Source organism: Battus philenor, unplaced genomic scaffold (assembly GCF_028537555.1).
Source record: "Battus philenor isolate CCGP_79_NKW_IND1 unplaced genomic scaffold, ilBatPhil1.0.hap1 SCAF_7, whole genome shotgun sequence".
NCBI lineage: Eukaryota > Metazoa > Arthropoda > Insecta > Lepidoptera > Papilionidae > Battus > Battus philenor.
Genome location: NW_027181737.1, coordinates 9306381 through 9327425, shown reverse-complemented (window position 1 = coordinate 9327425; position 21045 = coordinate 9306381). Strand labels below are relative to the sequence as shown.

The window sequence follows — 21045 nt, the reverse complement described above, 5'->3', positions numbered from 1 at the left end:
TTATGTATGGTTATTTAGATATTAATCAGAACCATAGAATAAAACCATCAACCATATTTGCCAAATACGCATGCGTTCATTGCGTAGAAATGTTGAGTTGACTATTCAGACAACTTTATTGTAAGCTATCGAAATTCCTTTATTAAATTTTGCAAATTATTTATTAACGCAGAAAGAAATTATTGAAAATGTTTGTTTCCTGTTTATTCCCATCTAATTTATCGCGTGCAACGAATTTTAAATCTTAAAAAACAAAAGTTTATAAAGAAAATTGATTTATTCAATATATGTACGCATATGTGTGAATAATTTCTTTTAACTAATTCAAAAAGGTTAAATACGACTAGCGAAAGCTATGTGAGAATTTCTTTATTGGAATAGAAAATACTTATCTTATATTTTTTTGCAATAAATACAACGTAAAAGTGTAGGAGCGGAATGTTATAGTAAGAATACAAATGATTAGATGGAAAGTGAAAATGTAAATATTGCAGGATAACTTAGATTTAAAAGACGACAATTTTAAAGCTAGTGATCTTATACACTAAAAAAAATTACATTTAACACGAAAACTATTTTTTCAATATTAATTTTTTTATACAATCGATATAGTAATTAAAACATTTCATAATTACTTTTAATGGAGGTGATTTAATTAAATATAGAAATAATCTCGAGGTATTCATTTTACATTAGTAAATTTAATAATTAAAATGGACTTACTTGGGCTCTTATAGCAGCTAGGTGTAGCTGAGTACTCCGGTAGTCAAATTTCTTCAGTGATATTTCTTCCTAATAATCAATTTAATATAAAAAATCAAGTAACATGCATGTTCATTATAAGAATTTAGAGGAATATTGATATTTATAATGTTTGCATCTGGATTTTACACGGGTTTAATTGATATCAATTTTTTGATAAGATTATTCAAAAAAAATTACAATAAATTATATAATAAAATTATTTATACCTTTGTCATATTAAAAATATGTAGTGACATCTCTACGAATTATGAAGAAAAAGATTTGCTTCAGAAACTGACGTGCTACGTTAAATTTTTGAACTATTTACTAACAACGCTAAAAGATGTCGCTGAAAGCGCTCTTAAACATACAAAATATTTTTAAATAAGAACAACAGTACATTGATAAGTTATTCAATAATAAATGTACTTTTTTGCAATCGCAATGAAATTAATAATTATTACATGTACTAAACATCGTGTTTCATCGTTCATTGATGGATATACCTTCCTGCTAATCTCGTTATTTATTAAAAGAAATAAATGTTTAAATTTCTACGTTTTCGCAAAAGTTAGAAAAAGCATAATAGCTTTATGGTATTATTAGTGTTTTGTATACTGATATATATAAGTGTAATATTTCACTTTAGTCAAAGTTGTTCATTGTTTGAATGAACCATATTGTCATCCAAATAAATAGGATAACTTATAAATTCATCATTTAGCTTTATTTAGCTTTTCCATTTTTCACATTGCTTTCATTAACTTTACTTATGACATCTTTATCAAAACTTTCACTATTCATCAAGATATTTTAAACTATTATATTTAAGTTTAAGTTCCAAGATTCATGTAGATAATAAAGACGTACCTGTATCTCGTTGACTTTATTGTAGAGATTATTCTCCAAGTTGCGGCTTTGCACACGGGCCAAAGAATCCAAGCTGTCCTATGAGTTGAAATAAAAATATATTGTTATTGATGTAATGAATTTGTTATCTATATTTTAGCAATATTTAATATTAATATTTTAGCACGTCGTTTTGTGTCTAAAATCTTAAAAGTCTTACATTACTAAAAGTGTTGAAAACCATTAAACCTCACAATTCGGTGTAGTGTTTTTCATAATTTCACACGAAAAATAATTATTTTTTATTATTACGTTGAAACGGACTGGGCACTCGACACTTGGAAAAACAATAGAGTTAGCTTGTACTTCATACAAATAGACTATCACTATCACTAAGCAATATATTAAGTAAAGGTAAAAATGCTACATATAGTAATATGTTGAGATAATAAAAAAATATACGACACGCGTACAAAAAATTTTTTAAAATGGTTGTGGTTTGCTGTTTATTTTGTAGCACCGCCAATTTTTAAAGTCGAGCGAAATTATTTATACCTAATAGATCTAAGGGGAATCTCTTTATGTTCCAAAGTTTCCTTAAGTTAGGTTTTTCGTTTTTTTTTTTCTATCTTATACACAATGTTTACTAACCTGTAACTGCTTGATTTGCATTTCTAAGTCATGTGCGTCTTTCCTCAATTGTTCATAGTTCAGACGTGCTTCACGAATGTCCATACGATCGAGGAGCATCTCGCCACGAAGTACCGGTGGCATTGTCTCCTAGTAACAATGTCATTATTAATTCATTTATTTGTTCATATTGTTATTCACTGTCTCACTTGTAGGTCAAGAGAATAATTTGTTACTAAAATTATCTGTATTCATTTCAATCATTAAAATTTAATGAGTTTAATTAAATAGAAGATGCTTTACTGGCGCGTCGGAGAAAGTATCGAATGTAGTGCTCGTTAGTAAAATATTTATTATTACTTAAATTGAAATTATTAATTAAAGAGTAATGTTAACGGCAGTGCACGGTTGTTCCTTGTCCGTTAACCTACGCATATTTGTGCGCATTGAAACGGATAGAATTGAGAACAGTAAATTAAATAAAAGCCTACAAATATGTCATCATTTTTATAAAATAAAATAAACGATTGTGTTTCATTTTGTTGGGTGATTTTTTCGGTCCATAGGAATATCACTCATAATTTCTAACTCCTGTCATAATTCTACAGGGTTTTAAATATATATCTTGTTTAATCATATAATTATTGGAAAATGAAAGCCGGATTTGAAATGATCATATGACCAGTCAAAGATGTTATGATAACTTTCGTTCCGTTTATTACCGCAGGCACGTCGATTGGGGGGTCGTCAGGTTCTGGTGGGTATGGAGGTAAAAAGGCGCGTTTTGGGATCCGCATCGGAGGCTGAGTGTTGAGCAGTGTACGGGCCAGGTGTGCCAGGTCTGCGGTGCTGGACACGGCACGCGATTGAGCGCAAAGTGACTCGTAACGACGAAGCTGGTTATTGCACTGTTGAAACCAGAAAACATGTCATAAGAGATTAGCAGACATTTTACTATTTAATATATATATATAACCGAGTATACTTTATCTGTTATGATTTCTCCACTTTGACATATGGCTTCGCTGACGGCTGTAGTGACATCGGTCAATATTTCCTCAAGTTCCTGAAACAAAAAAAAATGTGATTTTTCTTATCGACTGCACACATTTTTGAGAAGGATTTGTTACCTTTTAAAAAGAAAATATAGGTTAATCAGAGTTCAGCTTTTTGTAAATTAGAGCTCATCTTATATGATTGATTTAATGGTATTATGTTGTGATGAAAACTTAAAAGAAGACACTTTTTTTCTGTAAAATTAAATATGAAGACGAACAGTTCGATGATCTGCGTCTGTTATTATCCTAACACATACCAGAATTAAAACAAAAAAACTATGATTTTGGTTCTTGTATTAACACAAAACAAAATATTTCGTATACCGGAATGGTATATGCTGTTGATTGTCAACACAAATTGTACTACGGATTTAACTCCTTTAATAACTGAAGAACAAGCCCCTACACAGGGTCTTTGTTTTTTTTTAAAAGATGGCGCTTTTTAACAGATTATAAATAAAAATATGATCAACATCTATGGTTACAATGTACATAATAGTTGTAACGTACGTTTGAAGGCAAATCATCATTAATTCTGATATTTATATCCTTGTAATGTTAAAGTAATTAAAAATAGAATCTGAGAAGATTTTTTTTCCTTTAAATCGCATACTGTTTCGTTGATTTGATCATCAGTACAAGGTTATAGCATAACTATGTGTATTCAGTCGTAAAGATATAGACACGGCCATCTCGGACGTCCTCGGAAAGGAATGCTAAAAGCGATTCGTTGCTCTTTTGCCGCCTAGTCACTCTACGGACCGACGACGGCCCACCAATTTAGTAATAATGCTATGTGATGGCCCGAGTTGAAGGCTTTCAAGGATGCTAAGAGATGATCGCACTTCGGCGCTGCCTTCGATTTTATATTTAACAAGTCTGGGTAGCGTCATTTTCGGAGGTTCATCATTTTTTACCCGAATTCTATTTTTAGTTTAAGGTGATTAAATTAATGTTATTGGTCCATAAACAGGATATTAGTTTTTTTTTAAGATTTTTGCGACGAAATTGTAAAAAACTACAATGATACAGTCTTTATGTGAAATTATTAGTAAATATAGCATAATAAATCCTTAGTCTTAGTTAGTTTCGAACTTTTTTAACTACAACATTAGCTTTAACATAGGACGGTCCAAAATAGTAGAATAGAGTATTATTTGAAATAAAGAAGGAAAGAAAATTAACTACACATATAATTAGTAAACTCGTAAATAATGTAAAAAATATCACTATGGATACCTTAACATAACGTTTTGTAAAATAGGCAGTACAAAGAGAATGGGCGGAAATAAGTGTTAGTTAAATTCACAAATTACTATGAGATACTTGCCTGGAGTATGGTGGGCAAGGTATGCTTGTGATATTGGTCGATTATCGCGTTAGTGGCCGTCAATTGTTGTACGTAGTTATTATGCGAGTCGTAATACGCAGCGAGTGCGGCCGTGTTCTGGTTGTTGCAGTAGTTCAAGAACGCTGCTCGGTAGTCCTGGCGGCTCTGAAACAGTACAGTTGAATTAAATAATAGACTATGTTTAATCAGCATCGGTTGTCAAAAAGAAAAATGGCATCTCGTCGCTAAGCAAAATTATATGTACATAATGGCTTAGCGCTCAAAATTCGAATTATTGAAAAAGTTAAAAAAAAATAATGTAATTTTCTAACGCGTTATTGCGTTGTCGTTTATTTCCTGACAACTTATTATTTATTATGCTAACGGTAATCCGTTGAGATAATTCTCAAGCAGAGAATTTGCGGAATGACCATTCAGTGAAATAAAACAGGCTTACACTCCATCTGTTCATTCATGGCTGTAATTCGACTTTACTTTCATTAATAAATTGGACCTGTTAAAGATCCTTCCTACATTCCCAAGATTTACTTTCACTTGAGTACCCTTTACACTGTAAAGGCATTTTTGAAATGTCTATGTAACGTGTAAGCTTATAGTTAAATAAGATAAAAATTATTAATACAGAGAAATAAGACTTTTAAGTAAGATGTAAAGTAAAAAAACGTGAACTAATATTAATTATGAAATAAAATTTTCGAGTGTAATGAAGGGACCGAAGGGATTTCATTTGGGAGTGGGTCATCGAAGGGGAATCTAATTAATTAATATAGGTTATGTTACGCACGCACGCGTGGCCTTTTGGTTACTTATTTAAGTACGATACTTTAGTGCAGACTATTGTTTATAGGTTTTTATTTTAAAGTTATTTTATATGTGAATTTGTATGTAAGACTGCCTGTCTCCGTCTTGAGCCAAAAACTCGTGTTATATAAGGCCATAAAAATTTACTAAATTGGAACTTGTTTCTCACTTATAATGAAATATCATTAATTCAGTCTTTATGAACTAAACGGACATAGGCCTTCTGCATCGATTTAAGACCGATTGGAAGCATTAATCCATTGTTTACCAGCGAACTTAACTAGATTGCCTGTCAACCTCATGGGTAGTCGTACGTTACGCTGTTCTTGCCGTAACGTTAGGGCCCCGGTAGCTATCTGTACTATGCTCTATGTTGCCTCTCCACTGCCAGTTATGCTACCAATCGCTGGGTTAGATTGGTTACTTTCGTTCGACTACGTATCTTCTCATGTCTGCTATGATTCTGAAATACCCTGCGTGACTCTCTCCATGGCTTGACGTGCGACTAAGATGGTGAGGTGAGAGACTATGTTTCAGTGCTGTACTGTGAAAAGTTATTAATAGCGGGAGGCTCAACATTTTGAGACGAATAAAGAAAAAGCTGCCTTAATTATAATGTAAAATGTTTTAAAAACTACTTAAGAGATTTCGATTATACAAATTAGGTTTTTGATACACCTATGTGCTTTAAGTTAAAGATATGATATAATAGAAAGATAATTATGTCATTCATGACGAAATTAAATTAGCTAACCACGGAACAAATAAAATTCATAATGCTCATAACAAAGAATCCGATGACAGTGTTCGTATAAAAACCATTGAGATTTTCGATAAGAGCCCATTGTAATACAGCAATAGCGATTCGCGAAACAATGGCCGCTATTCGATAGGCAATATTGGTACTTACGCATTAAGTCTACAATGTAAGTCATATTATTATGATGGATTTATGACAATACAATTATACGTATATTTGGTCATTAATTGTGTTTATTTTTAGATTGCTTATGGCACTATGTATGAAATTTAAAATTCAGTTATTCTGACACATGCGGTTATAATTTTTTTTTAAATAATAGTTTGACATCACGTTACTATTTTATTTACAAAAATTAAGTACAAAAATAACACTTGTAAATCGTACTTACTACATATTATATTTAATATAATATGCACTAGCACAAATGACTATAATATACAAAAGCATACAAGAGTTGAACATACGGTATGTTAATAAAAATTTAAAGACCATCCGTATCTTTATTCAAACTGGTAAAAATAAATACTGATGCCAAAATTTTTTTTGGATAATTTCTTCCTGTTTATAATTCACAATTGGAGTTAACCAGGATTTTTACTGGAGAGAGCTTCCTTTTGCAAAATGTCTGTTTAAGCAGACATCACCGTGGCGCCTATTTCTACTACGAACACGATTCAGAAATATTAAATTATATACTTAATCTGGCCATAAATAATGTTATAATAAAAAACTAAAAAACAAAATACTATTTTTAAATTTGGAGTGCGACATTTTTTTATGATTGTTCATTGTGTTTTCTTATTTTAGCACTAATATATTGGAAAATATTTTGTAATTTTAAACTGGAGTGAGGTTGTGGGAGTCGCATATACACTGATGTGATGTCTGAATGAATAATAGGTGTATGATTTTGTGGGCGAGCGTAGCCGACGGGCGAACTTAGTGTGCCGAATTAGTGCAGCGGGCACATGCACGCACAGGTGGCGCGGGCGCAGACCTTTTGTTACTTTTGTTTCTTTTGCGCCTTTGTTCTATTGCCCGCTTTCACTCGGTCGCAGAGCACATTGCGCCCCAGAGCCCTACGACGAATGCACGTCCTTTTTGCTCGCACTCAAGCACTAATAAAAATTTGTTCGTGTGTTAAATAAATTGATAAAGTGTTACAAACGTCTTTTAATACGACACAAAACGCTTTAAGGTGATAAAGAGAACCAAATCACTATATTGAACTTATATAAAATAACAATGGTGACAAACACAATTTTTGAATTTTTGAATTGTTCACAATGTTTGTTTTTGTGTACCGGGCTAGCTTGAAACTTTTGTCTGGGACAGAAAAAGATCTAGCCGTCTACGTAGTGTTTGTACGAAAAAGTAAAAAATAAGCAGTAAGGGAAAGAAATCCTGTACGAAAGCAAACTATTTTGTCTCGGGAGATGAAGAGAGCACCTAGAACTAAGTTGCCTATTTAAAAAATGAGTTAGGTCTTGCAGTCTATACGAGACGCATTGGATTTGAAAATAGCAAAAATGAAAGACGTAGAAAAAGCCACAACTTTGAAGCACATGGGTGCGGAGTTTTCTGTGATTTTCTTGTGCCAAATAAAGTAAAGTAAGATCAAGCGTTGCAGTCTTTAGTCAGGACTTGTACTTGTATAAAGTATTTTGGCCTCTTTTTTTCATCTGCGTAGTGAACGCGGGTGAGTTAATTACCCTAGCAGAAATATTATTTAACGAAAACTTGTGAAAAAATCTTATTACAGTGTGAAGGGTTTTTGAATTAAAATAAATTATGTATTTTGGACGTAAAATTGCAGGAATTATATATATTTAATTAAACTCGTATTCAGCCTTAGAGGAATAAAAGAAACAAATTCCTTTAATAACGTTCGTCGAATTATCATTATATATATATAAAAAGTTTTATTTTTTTTCAATTCACGTTTCCTAACTAGAGCACAAAGGTATTCAAATAGACGATTATTTTCTTTCCTTCCTTGATCATATTAATAATCCATCGGCTCGTCAGAATTTTGAGAGAGCCTTCGAGATTAGTACTGTAAAGAGGTCTGGGTTAGCCGACTTTAGCGCTCTACCTTATACACGGTAAAGAATTTTTTTTTAATCTGGTTGGCACCGTTGCCTAAGTGGGCTTTTCAGATTTCGCGGGTTCAAGGGGTCAGGGCGCTGAGTGCACTAAGTGCACTAAGTTTAAAATCTTTTTCAAAGTAACGAAGCTTTAAAGGTCACCACGGGTAGTCCCGGCTTCGACCGCTACTTACTACAATTTCACCAGGTTGGGGACTGCAGAACTCTTAGACTGTTTGGGCGGATGCTCCATAGAGCGACAAGGACTCAGAGCCTTTTCGAGGGGATCTAGGCTTGGTTTGTGACTAGTCGATAATATTTGTTTAGCATTTTGAGTCAAGGACGCCCGAGAGAGCCGGACCTCGACTTTGTCGGTTTCTATTATCCGGACAAGGTAAAGCTGTCAAAGCCAACGGACAAAGCATTTGTTCATATTAAAAGTATTATGTTTGTGACATGTCAATTATGGCAGCGACCAAAATAACCAATCTCTATATTTATAGCATTCTTACTAAAACGTTGCAATTACTATTTTATTCCAACTTTATATATTATTAATTTCTAGAAGAAATAAAACTGAAAATTAAACATTAAGTTAGAAATCAAATAGAATTATTAGTAGCTGCACAATTTGTGCAAAACTTATAGTGAAATTCTATGTATGTAATTTCTAGAAACATTGTTAAATAATAATCTGAAATATCTACATTTCAGATTATTGTTTGTAGCTCTGCAATACACTTTGAAATTCTGTGAACCTTATCGTTTCCATTTTTGTTCATTTAAACATGCAATTCACTTCTCTGCTAATGTATTGTTAGTAGCATTTTTAAAAATAATGTTCGTGTATTCATTTAATGTTTTAATACATTTTTTACTAGATTTAGAGCAAAAATTTCTTCATATATTTACAATAAAACTTACTGAGAAATTTAACTTTTAAAATGATTAGTGGTTCTACGAATAATATAGTTTCTAAGTGTTGCATTAGTTATTTAAAGCGAGCGTGATATTCTCGCACAAGTGAACGCTCACTGTATTTTTGCTTTTTTATTTCATTATCATGTTTTATTGAAATTACTTTTAAGTTGCCAGTTTAAGTATTGCCGGTATTATAAAAAAGTTAAAGTAGACCATCAAACCATATAAAGTTGAAAGTGTATCCTAATTACATAGTACGACAGAACGATGTATAGTCAGACGAAGAAAAGTATTTTCAAAAAGAAATTTAATACGTATCGAGTATTATGTTTCTCTTTGTTCGTTATGTTCAACGATGCCAACGGTACGTTGCTCAGGAAAGTTTAAAAACATTAGATGTGTGGGAACAGTACGCTTTAAATTTTACATAATTTTTCCTTCTTATTTCTCCTTTAATCCGTTATCTTTATCTTTACTGTCGACAATCTAGATTATGCTGCGCCATCTGTTTATGGTATCGTGAAGCACAGTATGAAGTTTGGTATTAACCACCGAGACGATTATTATCTGATAGGATTTTTTACTGCATTATTTTAGTTCTAATAATGACGTTGCGGTGATTTATTATTATTCGCAGCAGTAGACAAATTGCTTTAGGCGGGAGTAACTATGGCTCCCTTAACACGTTCACTGCGGGCCCAATTTTGAAGAACTTTCAGCTGGTGCGGCTGAGGTCGAATCAGCCTCAAGCTGAACTTCCTAGTAGTGCGGTTGAGGCCTTTTCTGCCTCATGTTTCAATCATTTTTTTTACAATATTGAGTCAATGCTTCGCAGACATAAAGAAAACTATATTTGTCTTTGTCATACCTCATACGGTTGAGTGTAAACAGCCGCCGCACTAGAGAGAAAACACGAGTTTTACGCGCCGCACCAGTGCAAAGTCTACCATGAGGCTGAATCGACCTCAAGCCGCAGTGAACGTGTTAACCGGCGGCCGTGGGCCGCCGTCTTCAACGCAGGGGCCCTAACGGGCGGAGACGATATTTTGGTCCTAGCTCACGATACATAGGACGGTAGTCGATTGGGGCTCGACGGCCCACCTCAGATCGCTAGTATAACGACCCGTATCGGGGCTAGCAACAGGGATTCGGGCGTCCGTCTCTCTCGGGGGGCGGACGTCCGTCTCGCAACTCCGAACCGGGGCCTGCACGTGGCGTCGCTGCTTTCGACTGATCCGGGAGGGGGAAGGTCCTAAATTAGTAGTTCTGCTGATGGCTGTTTGTAGGACTACCTCTCGCTGGCACCTCCATACATTGTGAGAAACGAAGCGCACTTTCCACTAGTGCTGTTTGTCTTTGACCTACGGCGCTAGTCAGGATTGTGAGCCGGTCTGTCGGATTGGTCCGGCATGCGCGAGCGCTTAGCTTCACGGCGAAGCGTGACCTATGCCAGGTTCGAGCTGAGATGCCTTCAAGTCTAACCGTTGCCTTCGGGTTGGGCGTACGACAACGGTGGGCTAACCCCTTTTTAATGAGCTCGGGCTGAGGTTTTTCGACTCTCTCTACCGACCGGGAATCACGAGTTTATTGCCGGTTTTTAAGCCAGGAATAGGGGACGCTCTCGGGCGTCTTCTATATCAGGCTGCTGCCGAGCCCCCGGTGATTGCTACCCAATCCCGTCTCCTTGGCAGTCGCTATTTACCGTCAATTCGACACAATGCGTTTTCCGCTTGGTGAGTAAGGGGACGTGTGTGTGTCTCCGCGGCCCGTAATAATTATAACCCACGTCTACTAAGACGATGGTATCATGATGGTATACGCTGAAGGTCATTCGCCTTATTTTTATTTTCCTAGTACTATTCTATTACACTAACTGTTGAACAAGAGCCGAGAGTATTCTCGAAATTCCGTTGAAGTACCAAAAAGAATTACAGTCAGTTTTGCGTATTTCTTGAACTTCGTTTTTTTAACCTCGTGTATTACAATTAAACATATCTAAGCTATGTTTTCATGACTTATGCAAATAAATAAATATCTTAACGCCAAAGTTTAGTCAGAAATGTAAAAATTGGAACAGTATTCGTAGCACAATCAAAACAATAGTTTCCTAGTCTAAGGGGTCAAGACCCTCAGCAATGACGAGATAACGATGTAAGAGTGGAATGAGCAAAAATAAGGTAAAATTTAGGTACCTTCATTCGACATTAGAACTAAAAAAATGTCGATATGTAAGAATACTTTTCTTCATCCGTTATAAGCATTGTTTAGCCGTAATAGGTAATAAGTACATCGATATATAATGAGTACATTTTCAAATTATGGTTTCATGGCCGAATTTTTGACACTGGCATTACTAAGCAGTAACAAAATTTAGTTTAAAAGAAAATAAATATGGACCTTAAGAATAAGAATTTATTTAATAAAGAGCAGGCTAAAAGATGCACAGGACCTAAGCGGAAATATATATGATCGTATAAATAATGCAGTATTTAAAATCAATATTATTCGTAGAACCCTTCAGATGAAAATCAAGTTTAAATGTAAATTATTTTTAATACAAAAAGAATATTTTTACTTCATAGTAACAGAAAAACATTGAATAAATTTGCTATTTTTTAAAAATGCTACAAACAGTACAATGGAAGAGAATCGTATTGCATGTTTAAATGAACAGAAGTGGAAACTCTGGCGTTCAAATTATTGGAAATTATATTGCACTACCATAACAAACAATAATAATTTGAAGTATCATGTAGTAGGAGTAATATAATTTAATAATGTTTCTAAAAATTACATCGTAGATTTTCAATGTAAGCTTTATTAATTTTTAGATGCCTAATTATTGTAAATTTACCATATCTAAACTATAGAAGCAGTTTTGTAGTGAATTTTAAACGAACGAATTTCTTATTTATTTATTCATAGCGTTTTAATTATAGTTCTACCTCTTTGAGAGATCTAAAACTAAAACAGAAGTATTTAAATAACCATCAGATAAAAGAATGGTTCTTATTTGAACGCGTGATAAAAATAAATGTTCACTTGCTTCTTTGGCTTACAATACTTTTTACATGGTGTCTTATATTATATATTTGTAAATCTTGTCAATGTGCATAAAAGTATTAATAATCATAAGAAACAATACATATAAGGTTATAAATAAGATAAGCTTGTAATCTTTTTCTGGGCTAAATAAAAGTAATCTTTTGTGGGCAACTGTGTTCAGTTTTACTCTCATGTAAAGTCTCTGAATGTTATATTATAAATTAAGAAAATTTTTTGCACAAAAATTCCTAAATAAATGTATTACGCCATAAAGGAATTTTCGATACCATAATAAAGCTTTGGTATAAAATATTTTTGAACGTACGCAAATTATTGAATCATTTTCTCACTGCCATCTTACCAACATGTATAGTATGGTACATAGGTGCTCCTGCAGCTAATATAAATAAACCTATGTAAATATCCAGGTATATTTTTATTTATTTTATGTATGAACGAAGTTGCTATACATCTACTGTATAGTATATAAATTATTTTAAAGTTATTATTTTATATATTTTTTGTATAGTATAAATATTATTTTAATGTACATATTTGTACAGTATACAAATATTGTACATTAAAATAAATAATACAGCTCACTACGTACTATTAATCGTTATTAGATTTCCAACGACTCGCTTAATCGATGGCTTGATGTAATAAACACCTGACAAAAATTACTTCGGAGTCTACATATTTATCTGATTATTAAAGAAAAGAAAAGATTTTAGTGACATTTATTTTTTCAATGTTTGAGCCTCTGATTTTTTATATTTATACGTCAAAAATCTTTCTCACGGCGGGTACTCTGTATATATATATATATATCTGAGTGGCCTTTGATGCGGATCTTTACATTACTTCTTTTTATATTATTAATAAGAACAAACCCTCTCAGCACCTTGGCAGTGACAGCTTCACCGTGTTTAAGGTGGTAGTGATCTAAAGTCGCTTAGCCCAGACTTTTACAGTACTCCGACTCGAACTGTTGCATTATTTACTGAATTAAACTGGTATTAACGATTTATTTTTCATAAAAATTATTTATTATTTATTTTTTATTATTCATAAAAAAACTTGGTACATTCAATTTAGAAGAATATACATTTAAGTATATATTTTGCACTTTCTATGTATTTACTTAAAAAATATGTTTAAATACTATTAATAATAAAAGTATAAAAGTAATGATATTACACAAATATACTAATATAATGGATACTCGGCGAACATGTTATCAAAAGTGTATTTCTTTTATTCCGCGTATGTTAAACACATCATAGTCAAAATCTAATTTTATTCCAATTTAATGCTGGAAATAAAAAAATTCCAATTTTCATGAAAAATTAATCGTCTATCTTAATGTATACAAACTATAAATTAAATGTATGTCTTTGTCTTTTGGAGTACATTCAATATTTATCATATTCTTAACTATGTCGTACAAAGTACAAATATACTGCTCGCTACTTATCATTCTGTTTTTATACTATTTTTGTCCATAAGGAAATGCAAGTGATAAGGCCATTTATTGTTCTTTTTAATGTTATTCTTGCTTTGTTTTAGTTTCTGATTGTACATGTACAAATAAGAGTATAAAAATGTTTTAAATATTGTTCATGAAAATATCATAGATTATTACTAATAATAAAATGATTTAACGCATTATTGTGTTTTAGTTTATATCTTGACAACATTTTATATGCGAGTACGTTTTATAGATTATCTTAAACAGATAATCTGTGGAATAAGCATTTAGTATAATGAACAGGTTTACGACTCCATCTGTTCATTCACGATAGTAATTCAAATTCACTTTCATTATTAAATTTGATCTTTAATGGACCATTGCTTTATTTTCCTTCTACTCAGGAGCATCGGCTTAAGTCGTTGCATTATTTAATATATTGGTTTATTTGTTTATTTTATTCTACGTGTTATAGGTGCAAGCTTAGTTGTTAATAAATTCTTTTTTTATTAATAATTTGTTAAAGGATTTCTTTAGAATTACATACATTACAATACGATTTTTTTATAAGTTTTTGTTTAATATTATCTCTATTCGTTTTATTGACGTTCTTGCTCATCTGCTAAAGAGACCAAAATAGTTTATGCAAGTACAAACTCTGACTAACAACACAGTGATACCAATTACGATTTTCCATTTGGTGTTTAATCATGCATTCATATTGAAGCATTACTTCGAAAACTAGATACAGAATATATATATTGATTAAAAACGGTGACTATTCTTTAGAAATAAATATTGTTTTAATAATGAATCATCTTAGGGGCCACATTATTTGATACAAATACTCAGTAGTACCAAACACAGAGTCTCTTAAAATGAACTACTAATTACGTCGAGAGGGAACATTAATTATTAGAGAAATAAGAGAACAAAAGTTAATTAAAAGCATCAATGCCTTGAGGTATAAGGTTAGAAAGTAGGTTGTATTTGAGTTAAATCCATATCTTATTTGTAACGGGGTGTTAGTGGTAATAATAATGTTATAATTAACATTAAAAGTATTTATATTAATATAAAATCTCTAGTTATGTTAAGAGGCCATTGATTTAAAATTTACTATATACATTTTCATAGAAGATACGATTATTAAAATTAAAAAATTAAAAGTAATAGGTAAACGAGTTTCTATCATCATTGTTAGTTATAATAATACAATAATTGTACGTAAAAGCGTGAAACGACCAACAGACGATCGTAAATTGACAGATAGAGCCGGTAAAATGTATTTAATAGCTATTTAATGGCATTTAATTTTTTTGCAGATCAGTGTAATTTGTTTTTGAAGTGAATATAAGAAAAGAACGGCGACTTAAATCCTATTCTTTAGTTAAATATTTTTTTGCCTTTAATCACAGTTCTGACAACAAATTAATTAAAACAAATATAAACGAAATTTTTATTTCATAATAAGTAACGTATGTTTTTTTTATTTATAGCTCTAAAATCGCAGTACCTGTAAAAGTTCCTAAGTGCCATCCAAAAATCACAACTCTGAATATTTCGATACAAAATGTTGAAGTTTCGCATGAAAATCCGGATTGTTGAAATATTTTTAGTTTTTCACAAATAATTAAAATGCTTTATTATTTACGAATAAACAAAATGAATTTGCTCACGGCTTATATTTTTACTGGGGAAAGGTTAACTCATAAAATTTAAATGGAAATTTGAACACAAACTTACGGCCTGTGTTGTTAGTTGGAAAAGTTCGCAAAATTGCATTGCATTATCTTATATCGAGAAAGGTAATCTTTTAACTTTCCACAAAACATTTATGAAATTTGCATCAGTGGGTAAGAAATAACTAATTATTTAGACTAAGAAATCAACTAATATATGGTCAAATATATTAAAACTTTCTACCTAATAACTAAGGTCATTCTATTTAAATAAGATCATTTTCAATGAACTACTTTGCATTAAATTTCTGTACATCTTGAAGCAATCTTGGTAATGATATAAAAATACTTACCCATAAATAAGGCAAAAGTGAATGAAATTGAAGTTTTATTTCTAAAGAAGAAACTAATTCATAATTCATATTTCTCTTCTACAGTCCCACTTAACATATTTACATTGGAAATTATGTTCTGTTAAAGAAATGTAATAAATGTATTTAAAATTATCCAAATGCTGTTACAGAAACGCCATTACGAGAGCTGTCTATCTCCTTATCAATGCTTAAATATGATGCTAAAATGTATGATGGACAGACTAACCGTATTACGATCTAATAAAAAAGCTTACTTTAATCTTAAAGAATTTCGTTTTGTTTAAACATAGTATATATTACTAGGTAAGATAAAAAATACGATGATTAATTTTATTGCAAACTAAGTGTTAAGTTTGCATCAAGTTTAAATTAATCTCATTCTAAAAACTCTAAATGAGTGATGTACTTGGAAGCACTTCTGGAACGCCCTACAGCTGCTCTGTCGTAGCTCTTTCGATGTCGGAAATTGTGACAAAACGGTTTCCTTTCATCACGGTTTTAGTTTTGGGGAAAGCCAGAAATTGCATGGTACTAAATCCGGAGAGTAAGACGGGTGCGCATAGACAGTAATATTTTTTTTGCTAAAAACTCGCGAATCAATGGCGATGCCTGGGAAAAAATTTCGTACAGACTCGTCTCATTTGCAAATAATGGGTAAAAATGGTTTGCAAGGACCCATAAGAGATATTTTATCTCACGTCAAGCACCCGAATCGCCAATCGCCTGTTTGTTCAAACTATTTTTGCTGCTCTATGCACGTTCTCTTCGGTTTTTGGGGACGACCTTATCTCTGCTCATACTTAGCTGATTATTTTGATTATTACTTCTAAACAGTCTTCAAAGTCATCACATTATCATCTCACATTATTTTCAGCATTTGTGAGGTTTTTCGGCACTTTTTGCAACTTAAAATAAAATTTTATGTTAACGCGTACGTATTCATGCAAATAGACGTAGATACAGAAATTCCTTAAATAAAAATTTAATCACCGTATTTTTTATCACACCTCGTATATTTTAATACTCGTTATTATAAAACATGTCCTAATTCAAAGATCAAAAATGCTTAATCCAATTATCTAGCCCACCATTCACTCTACAAAATCTAATTGTCTGCGACAGAAAGTTTTTACGTTAACTGAAAATTTTAAGCACTTTGTACTTCGTTACTTTGAAGTTGTTAAAAGTACTAAACGTTACATTTCGACGAGTAAGGTATTATTATGTTCTTGTAAACTATCAAGTAAAAGTTTTATACTTTGATATTTACATACATTAGTATGTTGGAGAAATAGCGTCAGTAGTGTTTCTTAAATGAGAAAGATGTCAGCCTTACCGGTATCTTTCACTACCACTTTCTCTAGCACTAACATAGTTCTCGTGATAATAACATATAATCTCAGATTTAATTAGATATTAACAAAACATGTGTCTACTCGCCTCCAATAACGCCTCCAATCTTTTTTTTAAAAAGTAGTACACACAATACGCCTAACGTCATAAATTTAATTACCTACATTTTTAAAAAAAAATACAAAAAATAATTTTGACCGAAGCACGCGTGTGTAACGTTAGGCATGCTGATAGGTGTTAGAAAGCAATGTTTATGTATTGTGCTACCGAAAAAGCTATACCGCGCCGTAGGTATGCGAGAGGCGATTTTTATCTCCGTACTCGAAAGATGTAAGACAAAACACCTCTTGTACTAATAAAGTTTAAGATAGATAAATGTTTGTTGGTGCATTAAGTTAAATACCTGTTTTGCAAGTATCCATTAAATCACTTGAATTCAGCGAATGTCAACAACAAAACGTAGGCGTCTCGGAACTTAAGTATTACTTAACCTTTATTTACTTAAGTACTTATAAATGCTTATTCATAAAATAAGTCTCATGCAAATTCGTTATACAGTTAGCAGGTAATTGATATGAAAAAATCGAAATCCATAAGAACTTTATCTTTGAAACTTTCCAAATAAGATTAAAGTAGATTTTGATAAAGTTATATAAATGGGTTCCACGTGGTAGTTTTAAGAATGAAGGTGGCAAGAGCAAGTTATAACAATGATTTGTTATTTGAAGGATCTTAGAAATTTTTAAAAGTAATTTTAATGACTTTTCTATGATTAAAAATATTTGTTACTACAAAAAAACCTGATTGGGTACTTTTACTCACAAAACTTCATAACAAAACTTAATCTTATTAAAAATTTATAGAATACGCGAAAATGGAAATTAAAGTTCGGAAAAAACGAAAGGTTTTCTTCATTTTTATACGTTTAATTTAAAATCGACGAAATGCTGAAACATTTTAAGGTATTGAATTTAGAAAGCTTTACGTGTTCAGTGAGAGGGAAATATTTATGCATAGTCTAGACATATGCCAGGTATTTTTCCGACGGTGGCAATTTTGAGTAAGTTCCTTTCTATCTTATTTTAAAAAAAATATGCAACTCTTTTCTTTAGAATCTCTATTTAATTATAGATGTGATGAGTTACACGATGTATTAATGTTTATGTTTACAACATGTGCCCTAAAATAAAATGAAAAAGAAATAAGACTAGTAGCACCGATTAATATTACGTAGATATGGGATATGCTAAAGTAATAACATTTAAAATTTGTAAAAAGTTCGGGTATTACTACATGATATAAAGGCCAATTAAATTTTTAGTACGTGGTTCAAAAATGCAACCTCGGTCAGTTATAATAATTGTCGGATTACCTGAAAATGGCCTATGTCTGATTCCTAAAGAAAAAAAAACTGATGAATCTCCTGATAGTTTTGAATAAATTATAATTATACATATGAAATATTTTGAATTATATTTTACTAAAACAAAGCAGGGTTGTAAAATTAGCATTGTAAAGTATCCTAAATCCATAAATTACTCGCCAAAACTTTTGTCCGATCCATTATACAGGTGGGTATAATGTCTATCGTTATTAATTACGTTTACAAAGTGATTCTATTTGCCAAGAAACTTTGATAACCGTTCCCTGTGTTCTATAATTTTAGAAATAACGGTCTTTGTTATTTCTAAAATCATATTCAATGCAAGACTAACTGTTATAAAATTTCTAAAAGTGAAATTGTAAATGTTATAAAAGAACTGTTTTCATAACCTGAACTTCTTAAATAATTCAGTAATTGATTTTACTCAAATATTGCGTAATAAATTGAATTCTTAATAAAAAATATTTACTTATTTCGAGTAACACATTTTATGGAGAATATGTTTCATTTTAAATAACAGAAAAAAAAATTCAAATTTCGTTACAGATTCATTGCTTATTGATATTGAAAGTTGCTTAAAATGTTAAAATATTAAAGTAGTCAGGGATGACCTTTTGATGAAACCAGCTATTTGCTGCTAAATATTTTTTTTAATAAAGAAAGTTAAAATGTTAACTAATTTTATTCAGTTTAATGCAAGTTTATCAACTTTGTACAAGTCATTTAGAAGTTTTATCAAACATTCGAAGGATTAACTGAAAATGGTAATCAAAACTTTTTCCTATATTATCGCAGTCCTAGTACCGATGATAACTTATAACGAGAGGAGAAATGCAAATATTTTTCATTTATATACACATTAACCGTGTACTAATGAATAATGCAACAAATAGGTTATGATTTTACGTTTAACAGCTGACCAACAAGTTTTGGTTCATAAACTATTAGATACTTAATTAACACACCTGAATTTTCATCATATTTTAATTAAATGACCTGGTTAGTTATCGCTATGAAAGCATTTAACGTTAAATCGATACTTTGGGTTTATCAACCTTTTTTAATCTTTACAAAGGCATTGTTGTAGTATTTTTATTCAGCAAGCAAAAATAAACGTCTCGTCGTTTTCCTTTTAAATCTCTTTACTTTTTTTCTCTAAACTTTGTCGTTTATTAATATTTAATACCCGAAAACTCTCTACAGACGTATTTTTTTACAAAAGAACATTCGTAACGTAATCTCATTAAAGCTATTTTGACAATAATAAAACAAACAGATATCTCTGAATGTCACAGGGCTTAGTTTATGATAATCGGTATAAGGAAAAATACCATTAGGTGAGCATTTTTTTCAGTACGTTTTTCATTTTATTTAACAAATAATTAGAATCATAAAAAATCTGAACAAAGTTAAATATGTAAAAAAGGGGGAAAATAAATATTACAGAGAAATTGGTCTATCGAGCACCTTTACATATCTTTTTATTAAAATGCTAAATGTACTTGTAATTTTGCTACGTAGCTATTTTTTCTATCGAGGAAAATTTTAATCTCTTTGGTTTATTACAGTAAATTTTTATATGGAAAAATATTGATCCAGATATAACTTGTATATACTTTGAACGTATTTTTTTTCGAAGGAAGAATAAAAAGAATGAAAGCTATCCGTTTTTTAACACTTTTTTAGTATTTAAAAGCAGATAGCTAGCTCTACAAGAAAAACTATTTTTTCAATGAATTTATGAAGTATTTGTCGCTATTATCGGTAAAGCTTAAAAATAATTAATTTGACAGAAACGAAGAAAATGAAAATTAATATTTTATTCTATGCCATAAATTTAGTATTGCAAGGGCCCAACAGTCGTTATCTGATTTACAGTCCTTCAAATAAAATCTCTGTAAAAGGAAAGTAAACAGAAAAAACGATGTTCAAATGCTCGCCATCTGTACCGCGATTTCAGATTATGGCCTTGTTATTCCCCAGATTACAAATTTGTTTCCATTATTGATATACAAATATCAATGAAGGATTTGACAATACTTATTAGCCTTGGTAAAGCATAAATAAAGTCTATTACAGTTTATGAAATTCTATAAAAGACGCGCGATTAAAAAAATAAATGACCAATATATGTTTTATCACCTAAATAGTAATGTTAAATAATTTGCCACAAATAAATTATAAGTAGCTAGCTAAAAGGCCAGTCTTTGGTAGACAATTTGACATTTACCAGAAGTAACGTAACAGTAGCAGTTTTATCATAAATAATTCTTTAACTTACTTTACTAAGTTGTTCGTCAGCTTTTCCCAATATAAGTTCACATCCTTCACGTTGTGTAAACAATTTTCGCGCCTGTACTTTCATGTGGTATGTCCTTTCGATAAGAGGCGCTGAAACCAGTCGCTCCAAGGACGTGGCGGCATTAGTGCTACCAACTACGTCAGCTTCGACTTCTTGCAGCAGAGTCTCCCATGTGTGAAATAGCGAAGAAGGACACGATGCTCTGTAATAAAAATACAGAGATTAACTTT

General features: G+C 31.5%; 1 protein-coding gene across 1 annotated transcript in view; it reads right to left on the bottom strand.

Annotated features, from left to right (window-relative positions):
* The window catches only part of Stacl (Stac-like), a 50399-nt gene extending 29386 nt beyond the window's left edge, over positions 1-21013 (bottom strand). The window contains exons 1-7 of the mRNA XM_068774583.1: positions 20795-21013; positions 4612-4776; positions 3209-3289; positions 2946-3131; positions 2245-2373; positions 1615-1692; positions 724-792 (exon numbers count right to left, since the gene is read on the bottom strand). Of these exons, the coding sequence (XP_068630684.1) occupies positions 724-792; positions 1615-1692; positions 2245-2373; positions 2946-3131; positions 3209-3289; positions 4612-4776; positions 20795-20878 (792 nt within the window). The 5' untranslated portion in view covers positions 20879-21013. The remainder of the gene's footprint in view (positions 1-723; positions 793-1614; positions 1693-2244; positions 2374-2945; positions 3132-3208; positions 3290-4611; positions 4777-20794) is intronic.
* Between the last annotated feature and the right edge of the window lie 32 nt (positions 21014-21045).